The sequence below is a fragment of the Colobus angolensis genome, unplaced genomic scaffold (assembly GCF_000951035.1).
Source record: "Colobus angolensis palliatus isolate OR3802 unplaced genomic scaffold, Cang.pa_1.0 Scaffold22, whole genome shotgun sequence".
Taxonomy (NCBI): Eukaryota; Metazoa; Chordata; class Mammalia; order Primates; family Cercopithecidae; genus Colobus; species Colobus angolensis.
In genome coordinates, this window is record NW_012115377.1 from 5,637,187 (window position 1) to 5,649,715 (window position 12,529).

The 12,529-nt window shown below is 49.9% G+C and overlaps 1 protein-coding gene across 1 annotated transcript in view; it reads right to left on the reverse strand.

Moving 5' to 3' along the window:
- Positions 1-12,529, reverse strand: part of FBN3 (fibrillin 3) — a 101,863-nt gene that overhangs the window by 25,794 nt on the left and 63,540 nt on the right. The window contains exons 41-54 of the mRNA XM_011943601.1: positions 10,587-10,712; positions 10,179-10,304; positions 9,740-9,865; positions 9,260-9,376; positions 8,676-8,804; positions 7,746-7,865; positions 5,433-5,558; positions 4,056-4,208; positions 3,849-3,914; positions 3,499-3,624; positions 1,992-2,111; positions 1,758-1,880; positions 1,014-1,148; positions 197-322 (exon numbers count right to left, since the gene is read on the reverse strand). Of these exons, the coding sequence (XP_011798991.1) occupies positions 197-322; positions 1,014-1,148; positions 1,758-1,880; positions 1,992-2,111; positions 3,499-3,624; positions 3,849-3,914; positions 4,056-4,208; positions 5,433-5,558; positions 7,746-7,865; positions 8,676-8,804; positions 9,260-9,376; positions 9,740-9,865; positions 10,179-10,304; positions 10,587-10,712 (1,719 nt within the window). The remainder of the gene's footprint in view (positions 1-196; positions 323-1,013; positions 1,149-1,757; positions 1,881-1,991; positions 2,112-3,498; positions 3,625-3,848; positions 3,915-4,055; positions 4,209-5,432; positions 5,559-7,745; positions 7,866-8,675; positions 8,805-9,259; positions 9,377-9,739; positions 9,866-10,178; positions 10,305-10,586; positions 10,713-12,529) is intronic.

Below are 12,529 nucleotides of genomic sequence, written 5' to 3' on the forward strand. Positions count from 1 at the left end.
AGTGGGAGGGACAGGCAGTGGGAGGACAGGCAGTGGGAGGACAGGCAGTGGGAGGGACAGGCAATGGAGGGGACAGGCAGTGGAGGGGACAGGCAGTGGAGAGACAGGCAGTGGGAGGGACAGGCAGTGGGGGGACAGGCAGTGGGTGCCACGTGGTAGGTGGGGGCATCCACTGTGCGTGGCCAGCCACACTCACCATGGCACTCAGTACGGGTGGGGCTGGGCTGGAAGCCCTCATCACAGTCGCACCGGAAGCTGCCCTCAGTGTTGATGCAGCGGCCATTGACACAGAGGTCAGGCTGAGCGCGGCATTCATCGTCATCTGAGATGGGAGGGATGAGGCAGACCGGGGTGTGGGGTAGGCCACAGGCAACCTGCCTCTTCCACAGCCCCAAAGGGCCCCTTTGGGTCTGCCCAGGCCCTCTTGCTTATTTTTATTTTAATTTAATTTTATTAATTTATTTTTATTTTTATTATTTTCTATTTTGAGACAGAGTCTCACTCTGTCACCCAGGCTGGAATGCAATGGCACGATCTTGGGTCACTGCAATCTTTGCCTCCTGGGTTCAAGCAATTCTCCTGCCTCAGTTTCCCAAGTAGCTTGGATTAAAGATGCCCACCGCCTTGCTCAGCTAATTTTTTTTAATTTATTTTTTTTTAATTTTTAGTAGAGATGGGGTTTTGCCATGTTGGCCAGCCTGGTCTTAAACTCCTGACCTCAGGTGATCCACCCGCTTTGGTTTCCCAAAGTGCTAGGATTACAGGCGTGAGCCACCGTGCCAGGCCTTATTTTTACTTTTATTGTTTTTGGAGATGGGGTCTCACTCTGTTGCCCAGGCTGGAGTGCAGTGGCACTGTCCTAACTCATTGCAACCTCAAATTCCTGGGCTCAAGCGATCCTCCCGCCTCGGCCTCCCAAAGTGCTGGGATGACAGTTAAGAGCCTGTGCCTGGTCCGACCCTCTTGCTTCCACAAGGGGTTCCCTGCACCCCTGAAGCTCCAGTACCCCATACCTGTGCAGCCCTCCCCGGAGCCAGGCAGGGGCCGCATGCCTGGGGGACAGACGCACACGAAGGTACCGATGAGGTTCTTGCACTCCATGCCCCGGGCGTGGCAGTCTTGCTGACCATCTGCACACTCGTCCACATCTTCGGATGACCAGGGACAGATGGTCAGCCAAGGCCAGGCACCCCATGGCTGTGGGGACCTGGATTCCACCCTACGTCAGCCCTGGTGGGACCTGAGTAAATTCCCTGCAGGCCCTGTCAGGTGTCCATCCCTCCTAGGAAGGGAACCCCCAGCTCCTGCCCAGCCCCAGCTTCCAAGAAGCTAAGGGAATCAGGAATTGTCCCCGAAAGCTTGCATCCCCTGCCCACGTCAGGGTCTGTGAGTCTCCTCATGGCCCCTGGAACACTGACCCTGAAACAGCCCCAGAGACATTGAGTCCCAGACCTGGGTCTCCCATCCTTGACACTATGAAATTTGGGATAGGAAAGTTCTCTGTGGTGGGTGGCTGTTCTGTGTGCATTGCAGGATTCTTTTTTTTTTTTTTTTTTGAGACAGAGTTTTGCTCTTGTCGCCCAGGCTGGAATGCAGTGGCATGATCTCGGCTCACTGCAACCTCCACCTCCCAGGTTCAAGCGATTCTCCTGTCTCTCAGCCTCCCAAGTAGCTGGGATTACAAGCATGCGCCACCACACCCAGCTGATTTTGTATTTTCAGTAGAGACAGGGTTTCACCATGTTGGTCAGGCCTACCTCGACACATGGCCCCATCCTCCCGCAGGGTGTAGCCGGCTGGGCAGGTGCACAGGTAGGAGCCCTCGGTATTGTGGCAGCGGAAGGCACAGAGCAGCGGGTTCAGGGAGCATTCGTCGATGTCTGGGAGGCCAGTGGAGGTGCCAGCTGTGGGGGGGCTGTGGGCAGGACCTCCACTCCCTCCCCCAGGCATCTCCGTCACACGGCCCAGGTCCTGGGCAAGCAGAGTCATACCCTCACAGGTCATCATGGGGCCAGGCTCAAAGCCGTCAGCACAGGCACATTCGAAGCCTCCGATGACGTTGGTGCATGTGCCTTGCCCACAGGGGTGGCCGACAGAGCACTCGTCTGTGTCTGGGTGGGAGTAAGGGGGTGGTTAATGCCTGCAGAGGGTCCCCCATCCTCAATAGCATCCCATCTGCCTGCCTGTTGACCACCAGAGTTCGGATGGGGCCAGATCGAATGCACCTCTAGTCTGGCTATGGGGTAGGCAAGTGGTCTGTGTTTAGTGAATGAATGAGTGAATGTGTGAGCAAGTGGGCAGGTAAGGCAATGCATGAGTGAGCAAGGGAGTGAGTGAATGAGCAATAAGTGAATGAATGAACCAGTGAATGAAGGAGTGATTAAACCAGTAACTGAAACTGAGGCAAGAGGGTCTCTTGAGTCCGGGAGTTCGAAAAGAGCCTGGGTAACATAGCAAAACTTCATCTCTGTAAAACATATAAATGAATAAGTGAATGAACGGTTAAATGAATAAGGGAATGAGTGAGTAAAGGGGTCAATGAGTGGGTGAATTAGTGAGTGAGTGAATGGAGAAATCAGCAAGGGAGTCAATGAATGAACAAGGGGGCAAATGAGGAAACGAATGAGTGAATAGGTGAGTGAAAGCGTGAATGAATGAGCAAAGGAACGAGTGAGTAAGTGAATAAATGAGTGATTGGATGGGTGAATGAGCAAGGAGACAAATGAAGGAATGAATAAATGGGTGAACAAATAAGCAAATGAATGAATGAGCCAGTGACTAAATGAGGTGTGAATGAATGAGAGAGTGATTGAATGAACAAGTGAATGAATGAACAAATGAAGGAATGAGTGAGCAAAGGAGTGAATGAGTGAGTGAATAAGTGAGGAAGCAAATGAGTGAATGAGTGAATAAGTGAGTAAATGAATAAACGAATGAGCAAGTGAATGAATGAGTGAGGTGTGAATGAATGAGGGAGTTAGTGAATTAACAGGTGAATGAACAAGTGAAGGAATGAGTGAGGTGTGAAGGAATGAGTGAGGTGTGAATGAATGAATGAGGTGTGAATGAATGAGGGAGTTAGTGAATTAACAAGTGAATGAATGAACAAGTGAAGGAATGAGTGAGCAAAGGAGTGAATGAGTGAGTGAACTGGTACGTGAATGAGGGAGTAGAGTGAGTGAATAAATGAGTGAATGAATGAGAAAATGAAGAAGTGAATGAGAAAATGGAGAAGTGAATGAGTGAGCAAGTGAATGAATAAATGAGTCAGTGAATGAATGAGTCAGTAAATGAATAAGTGAGTGAGTAAATGAATAAGTGAGTGAGTGAATGAATGAGTGAGTGAAGTGCAGAGGGAGGAAAAGCGAATGGGGGAGAGACGCAGTGGGTAAGGACAGGATCTCATCCACCGCCTGGGAGTGTCTTCCCTGCCCTGCTCTGTTCCTTCCTGTCCTGGGAGGGGCCTGGGACAGGGCTGGAGCAGGGCTGGCCACTCACCCACACAGTTGATGCCGGTGAAGTCCAGGCTGTAGCCAAGGGGACACTCACAGCGGAAGGATCCATCGGTGTTGACACAGACGCCATTAGTGCAGACGCCAGGGTTCTCTGCACACTCGTTCACGTCTGCGGGTGGCAGGTGTTGCAGACATGGCTCCTGTCACCATGCAATCCCCAGAGCCCCGGCCACACTCAAGGCCCCGAGGGGATGAGAGCCCAAGCCCCAGGCCGGCAGGGTCCAGGGCCACTCGGGCTCTCAGAGGGAGCCTGAGACTCAAGAGACCCAGGCAGTGCGGAGATGGATCTGGGTGGCCCAGAAGGCGCTCTTAGCAGGTGGGTGAGAGGCTCACCTTCTCGGGAGTCATCCGGGCCTGGGACTGCCCCGTGGCCAAAGGGGCAGAGCTCCTGAAAGGCAGCTGGACGGAGAAGAGGAGGGGAGTCAGAGTCAGGGCCCAGGTGCAGCCCCCAGGTGTGTGCAGGGAAGGATGAGGGAAGAATGAGAGAGGAAAGTGAGGGCGCATCATGACAGGGGAGGCTGGACAGGGGTGGGCACTCACCGCTGCCTTCCTGGGGACACAGCTCACAGGGGTCTCCCCAACCCTCCCCAGGCCTCTTACTGCAGCAGCAGCGGGTCTTGGTGCTGTTGAAAGCTTTGGGCACCGAGCACTTCCCAGCCTCAAAACGGGTGAAGCAGAAACTCTTCCGTGTGTCTGTGGGGTGGGGGCTCCATTACCCTGATTGAGGGCCACTGGCAGTGCCCACCTGCCCCTCTGACCTCCCGCACCCCAGTCCTGGTGAATAGGTTGTGCTGATCCTGCCAGTGGCCAATCAGAACATGCCATGCCCCTGGTCATGGTGATTGGTTTGAAGATGGACACGTGACCTACTCTGGGCCAATGAGGATCTGCCCTGGGTTTTTCATTGTTGTTGTTGTTGGTTGTTTTTTGTTTTTTGTTTTTTTCAGATGGAGTCTTGCTCTGTCGTCCAGCCTGGAGTGCAGTTGTATGATCTCGGCTCACTGCAACCTCTACCTCCCAGGTTCAATTGATTCTCCTGCCTCAGCCTCCCAAGTAGCTGGGGTGACAGGCATGTGCCACTACACCCAGCTAATTTTTGTATTTTTAGTAGAGATGGTGTTTCACCACATTGGCCAGGCTGGTCTCAAACTCCTGACCTCAGGTGATCAGCCTACCTCAGCCTCCCAAAGTGCTGGTATTACAGGCAAGAGCCACCGCCCCCAACCTGCACTGGAGTTTTGAGGGGACAGCTGGAATCGCACCCCACTTCATTGCTTTGGGGTGTTCTCATGCCAAGAAGAAAGATCAAACTCGGTGGTTACTCTTGGATCAAAAACCCCTTCCTGGAGAGGCAAAATGACTGATTCCAGAAAGCCTGAGAATCCTGGAATTCAGACTCCAAACCCCAAATCCTCGGTTCTAGACACCTATCAAGTCCTCACCAGCAGGCTGGAGTCCCAGCCTCCCAGAACAGCAATTATTCGTTGAGGTGAACTGCAGGCTCTGCTCTCACTCTTATTGCCTCTGACCTGTGAGAGAACAGGCTGGCTCAAGCTGGGTGAGGTTAGCCCACAGTAGATGAGGCTAGCCCAGCTGAAATGGAGCCAGCCCAGAGTAGTCTAGGCTAGCTCAAACTGGACGAAACCAGCCTATTGACAGCCTACAGTCATGTGACTAATACAAAGAAAACCTAAATGAAGCACACACAGGCTAGCTCAAAATGGACCAGGTTAGCCCTCCGTAGACATGACCTCTATAGCCAAGAGGTTGCTGGCACTAGGATAACCCTGCTAATGCAGAGAGACACCTCTGCCTGGTCAAAGCTCCCGTAGGGTCATACAAGAAACCACAGCCCTCTTTGCTGACCCTTCCCCACCCCACTTCCCACCCTCTTCCCTAAGCCCTGTGCAGACTCACCAAAGCAACGGTGCTCATTGTCAGAGAGGACAAAGCCAGGTGGGCAAAGGCACTGGAAGCTCCCAGGGCTGTTGCTACAGGTGCCAAAGAGGCAGAGGTTGGGCTCATCTGAGCACTCGTCGATGTCTGGAAGGGCGGGGACAAGAGCTGGGTGGGGGGCAAGCAGGACCTCCACCAATGGGGAGAGGACTGAGCTGTGAGGAGGGGCAGATGGAGTGCAGGTCCAGCCAGGGGCTGCAGCGGGGCTGGGGTCCTGAGAGCTCAGTATGAGCTGTAGCACGAGGTGAGCATTGTGTGTGCACGTAGGTCCTTCCCGGAAGGTGTCTCCAGAGTAAAGGTCATGGTCAGGAAGAGTTCATGATTAGAGACTTAAACTGCACATAGTACAACCTCTATGGAAAACAGCATGGAGATTCCTTAAAGAACTAAAAGTAGAACTACCATTCAATCCAGCAATCCTACTACTGGGTATCTACCCAAAGGAAATAAGTCATTATATGAAAAGGACACATTCACATGCATGTTTATAGCAACACAATTCACAATCGCGGAAATAGGGAACCATCATGTTTATAAATGCCCATCAACCAATGAGTAGATAAAGAAAATGTGGTATGTAATACACCGTGGAATACTACTCAGCCACAAAATGGAACAAAATAGGCACAGTGGCTCACACCTGTAATCCCAGCACTTTGGGAGGCCAAGGTCGGTGGATCACTTGAGTTCAGGAGCTGGAGACCAGCCTGGCCAACATGGTAAAACCCCTGTCTCTACTGAAAATGCCAAATTTAGCTGGGCGCTGTGGTGGTGCGCACCTGTAATCCCAGCTACCAGGAGGGTGAGGCAGAAGAATCGCTTGAACCTGGGAGGTGGATATTGCAGTGAGCAGAGATCGTGCCACTGCACTCCAGCCTGGGTGACAGAGCGAGACTCCATCAAAAAAAAAGACAAAATAATGTTCTTTGCAGCAACTTGGATGGGGCTAGAGGCCGTTATTCTAAGTGAAGTAACTCAGGAATGGAAAATCAAATATCGTATGTTCTCACTTATAAGCGGGAGCTAATCTATGAGGATGCAAAGGCATAATAATGACATAAAGGACTTTGGGGACTCCCGGGGAAAGATGGGAGGGGGGTGAGGGATAAAAGACTACATACTGGGTACATTGTATACTACTCAGATGACAGGTGCACCAAAATCTCAGAAATCACCACTGAAGAACTTATCCATGTAAGCAAAACCCACCTGTTCCCCCATAACTGTTGAGATTAAAATAAGAAAAAATAGAAAAAAAATTTAAAACCTTAAAAAAAAATAAAATTGCACAAAGCTAACTGAGACTGGATATATTTACCCTACACTGGATGGGGTTAGCTCATGTTGTATTAAGCTAGCCCAAATAGAATAGATCAGAATAGGCCGGGCGTGGTGACTCATGCCTGCATTCCCAGCACTTTGGGAGGCTAAGGTGGGAGGATGGTTTGAGGTCAGGAGTTTGAGACTAGCCTGGCCATCATGATGAAACCCCGTTTCTACTAAAAATACAAAAATTAGCCAGGTGTGGTGATAAGCGCCTGTAATCAGCTACTTGGGAGGCTGAGGCAGGAGAATCTCTTGAACCCGGGAGGTGGAGGTTGCAGTGAGCTGAGAGTGAGACTCTGTCTCAAAAAAAAAAAAAAAAAAAGTAGATCAGAAGAGACCAGGCCAGACTGGTTCAGATTATACAAGGCTAGCCCAGATGGAAGCCCAGATCAGAGGAGTTCAGGCCAGACTGGTTCAGGTTAGCCCAGGGTAGCCCATCTGCTCAGGCCAGACTGGTCCAGGTTAGACTACAGTGAACAAGGTAGCTCATCTGCTCAGCCCAGGTTGGTCCAGGTTAGCCCACACTCTCTGAGGCTAGCTCAAGTGGATAAATGAACCAAACGAGATAAGGTCAGACTGGTTAGTCCAGACTGCATGAAATCATCTCTAGAGGTGATTACAACAGTGAAGCTTGGGCCAGACTGGTCCTTGATCACCAGTTAGCAAGTGAGGAGCTCTACGTTTGGGTGCACTGAGAAACGGTGAGACCCCCACTCCCATGTCAATTTATAGGATTCATGAGGAAGCCTGTGGGCACCAGAGACAAAATTCTGAGCGCAAAGTCCAGAAACAATCAGAATGACAATAATAGTTTATGAAGCTGTGTTTGACTCTGCGTTGAGTACATCTCCACCTTCGTCACAACCCTAGCTGGTATTCCCATTTTATGGATGGAGAAATAGAGGCACTCCCTGGTCCCAAAAATGGGAGTTGGAGCTGGACACTCACCAATGCAGTGGTCACTCTGCACCTGGAAGCCAGAGGGACAGATGCAACGGAAGGAGCCCTCGAGGTTCTGGCACGTGCCTGGTAGGCAGGTTCCTGCGAGGCTGAGGCACTCATTGGTGTCTGTGAAAAGAAGAAAGAAGGGTCCTTGTGCCAGCCAGGATGCAGGGGGCTCACCTGGGACTGGGACCAACACCTGCAATTACTGTGTGATCACCGAGGGCCCCAGGACAAGCCCTTGCAGTGGCAATTCTGGCTCCAGGGCAAGGGCTGAGACTCAGGACCACAGGGACAGCTGGGGAAGGATTATCTGACTCTTGTGGGGTTATAGATGGGGCCAGATGGTGTCCAGTGGGAAGAGGTAGCAAGATTCCTAATCTGGCACCACCAGCAGATTCCTTCCATGGTATCCATTTAGCGCTTCTACTATTCTTTGCTTCTGGGAACTTACATTTTCAAGACAGCCTCACCCTACACCTTAAATCCCATACATAAAAACATAGGTTTGATGTACTGGTTTTATAATTATTTACTTTATTTATTTATTTTGAGATAGGATCTTTCCCTGTTGCCCAGGCTGGAGTGCAGTGGTGTGATCATAGCTCACTGCAGCCTCAAACTCCTGGGCTCAAGTGATTCTCCTGCCCCAGCCTCCCGAGTAGCTAGGACTACAGGCAATAGCCACCACTCCTGGCTAATTTTAATTTCTTTGTAGAGACGAGGGCTCACTATGTTGCCCAGGCTAGTCTCAAACTCCTGGCCTCAAGCAATCCTTCCACCTCAGCCTCCCAAAGTGCTGGGCATTATTTTTTTAAAGCTTAAAATAAATGCTTGGGTAGTACATGGATCTGTGCCCACCCAGAAGTACCAAACTATGGTGTACATGGAGCAGGGGCTGGTTGAGATGCCTCCAAGCACCATATGCAGACTCACCCACACAATTCTTCCCATCAGTTGTGAGCTCAAAGCCATCCTGGCAGAGGCAGTGGAAGGAACCAGCTGTGTTGAGGCAATGGCCAAATCGGCACACCTGCCCCACCAGGGTAGTACACTCGTCAAAATCTGTAGAGGGGAGATAGGCAGGCCAGGTCACCCACAAAACTTGAAGGGATCAAGCCTTCCTTGTACTTCTGTCTGCAACTAAGTTGATAGCATTGGCTTCAACTTGATCACTCATGTATAGACTGTGTGTATTAACCTTCCACCTATCTTATGAGGTAGTTGCTGATATTTTCTAATATAATCATGTAATGCTATGAATTTGCCTGTAAGTGCTCCCTTAGCTACATCCTGTGTATTTTCATATGTTATGCTTTCATTTTCATTTTCTTTTACTTCAAAATATTTTCTAATTTTCCTTATGATTTATTTGACTTATGGATTATTTAGGAGTATGTTATTTAATTTCTAAATATTTGGGGACTTTCTGGGCATCTTTCTGTGGTCAATTTCTAGATTCACTTCCTTAGATTCTGAGAACCTACTCTGTGGCCAGCCTGCCAACTGAGCCGACTCACCCACACAATCCCCATTGCGTGTCACCACAAAGCCAGGGAAGCAGAGGCAGTTGTAGGAGCCGATGATGTTCTTGCAGGTCCCATTTCCACAAGGCTGCTGGTCACACTCATCAATGTCTGCAGAAGCAAAGCCCGAGAGCCCAGCCCAGCTCACCCAGGGCATTGGGGGACTTAGGGAGTGAGAGGCCAGCTGGACCTAGCGGTCCTGCCCTGCACCTAGCCCTGCCTAGATGACTGGACAGTGACCCCTGGGGGTGATGGCTGGGAAGTACTCCTGGTGTGATCTATCACCCCCATTTTACAAATGGGAAAATTGAGGCACAAGGAGGCAGATCAGCCATTTACCCAAGATCTTAATGTCAGGACCCAAACTTGGATCTGTCTGTGAACTAGGATGGACAGAAACACCACGTCCATCCCAGGGGAGGTGTAGACCCCCGGCAGCCTGACTTGAAAGGAGGGGGAAGATGAAGGTCTCACCCATGCACAGGGTGTGGTCTGCAGAGGCCTGGAATCCACGGTGACACAGACACATGTAGCTGCCTTCTGTGTCCATGCAGTCGCCATGGCTACAGACATTCGGGATCTCCCGACACTCATTCCGTCCTGGGGGTGCAGACAGCATGGTGTCCCCAGGGCCCCTACCACACAGTGTTTGCCTGAGCTCTCCCTACTGCAATGGAGAAGCCAGAGCCTGCCTTGAAGTTCCCCACTCAAACTTCCACCAGGGGCGTCAGGCTCTCAGCATTGACCTGAGCTGTCACTTCCATCACATCCTATTAACAGATACTCTCAATACATCCCCGATCCCTCTAATAGTATAGATAAGGAGAAAGACCTGGACAGAGCCATACCCCATCTAAGTCCCCATGGGCAACAGAGCCCAGCTCCCTCACCTCCTCCCAGAGACCCTGCTCACCCACACAAGCCCCGCCTGGCGACAGTTTGTACCCTCGGGTGCACTTGCAGCGGTAGCTGCCGGGGATGTTGATGCAGTCGGCATTCTGCTGGCAGGGACTCTCCCTGCTGCCACACTCATCGACATCTGGGCAAATACAGCAAATGAGGTGGGGGTGACAGAGAAGCCCATCCTGACAGAATCAAACCTGAAACCCAGTCCAATGCTTCGGAACAGGTGGTCTCTCTGGAAGCAGCCAGAGCTGGAGTGAGGGTGGTTATATGAGATGGAGGCCCTTGGAAAGGTGTTAGCCCATTATACAGATGCGGAAATGGAAGCTTACAGAGTTTTAGTTACTTCTCCAGATTGCACAGTAGCAGACATGCATCCCACCCAGACCCCAGGGCTGGGAACAGGGAGAGGTGGCACCTTCACAAGCCAGCAGGATGCTGTTGTAGTTGAAGCCTGTGGGGCACTCGCAGCGGAAGCTCCCCATCTGGTTGATGCAGACACCACTGGCACAGATGGCGGGGATCTCCCCACACTCATCAATGTCTGCAGAGGGCATCTGCCATTAGGGGCAGCCCAGCCCCCTGGGACTTCCAGTGACCCTAAGCGAAGGGACCCACTAGCCCTGCAGTCTGGTTGAGGATGTTGTGGCCACAAACTAGCACACACTCAAAAAAATCTTGCTGTGGCCAAAATACATCCACTCACACCAGAAAGAGATCAGGATGTGGGAGGAAAGAGAAGAGCAGAGAGTGAGTGTGTGTTTTTCTCAACTAAAAATGCACATTTCCTGTGACCCAGCAACCTTGCTGGAAAGAAACGGCCTTAAGCATAAGCAGCATAGCGGTATGAGATGCTATTTAGCAAGAAACTGGAAACATCAATTGATGAATGCAGAGCAAAATACAGGATGTCTGTACCATGGAATATTCTTCAGCCTTATTAAGGAATAAAGCCCTTTAACATGTGACAATGTGGTTGAAACCTAAAATAATTATTCTAAGAGAAGCCAGACACACAAGAACAATATTGCATGACTCCATTTAAAGGAAATGTCCAGAAATAGCAAATCAATAGAGACAGAAAGTCGATTGTGTTGCCAGGGGCAGAAGGGAGGGGGTAAAGGGAGTGACTGTTAATAGGCATAGGGTTTACTTTTGTGTGATGAAAATGTTTTAAACTTAGATTGAGGTGATGGTTGTGTAACACTGTGAATGTACTCAAAACCACTGAATAGGACACTTTAAATGGGTGAAGTGTGTGGTATGTGAATTATATCTCAATAAAGCTGTTATATATAAACAATGAAAATGTCTATCAGTAGGGGACTGGAAACAACCTAAGTGTCCATCAAAAGGGAACTTGAAAGAACCTAAGTGTCCATCAAAAGGGAACTTGAAAAACCTAAGTGTCCATCAATGGGGGACTGAAAACAATCTAAGTGTCCATCAGTGGGGGACTGAAAACAATCTAAGTGTACATCAGTGGGGGACTGGAAACAATCTAAGTGTACATCAGTGAGGGACTGGGAACAACCTAAGTGCCTACCAATAGGGGACTGGAAATAACCTAAATATCCATCAAAGGGGGACTGGAAACAAACTAAACGTCCATCAACAGGGGACTGTGATGAAAATGTTATTTTTGTGTGATGAAAATGAGTTCTAAACTTAGATTTAGGTGATGGGTGCATAACTGTGAATGTAATCAAAACCACTAAATAGGACACTTTAAATGGGTGAAGTGTGTGGTATGTGAATTATATCTGAATAAAATTGTTATAAACAATGTAAGTGTCCATCCGTAGGGCACTGGAAACAATCCACCTGTCTATCAATAGGCGACTGGAAACAACCCAAGTGTCCATCAAAAGGGGATCTGAAACAACCTAAGTGTCCATCAGTGGGGGACTGGAAACAACCTAAGTTCCCATCAGTGGGGAACCTGGGATGTATCTGCACCATGAAACACTTCTAGGCAGGGCAAAGAGAGAGGCTACATGGCAGATAATAACCTGGCCAGTTCCTCAAGACACAATTTGGATGAAAAAAGCAAGTTGTTACCAACATGTCAAGCATTACATAATTTATGTAAAATGCCCCAGAAACCAACGTCATATATTTTCAGTGGGAGACCTATTATGTAATGAAGGAAGAAAAAACTAGAAAGAAATATTCCAGCCATAAAGCATAAGAATGTCCAGAGAGGGCCGGGCGCGGTGGCTCAAGCCTGTAATCCCAGCACTTTGGGAGGCTGAGACGGGCGGATCACGAGGTCAGGAGATCGAGAACATCCTGGCTAACATGGTGAAACCCCGTCTCTACTAAAAATACAAAAAAAAAAATTAGCCAGGCGAGGTGGCG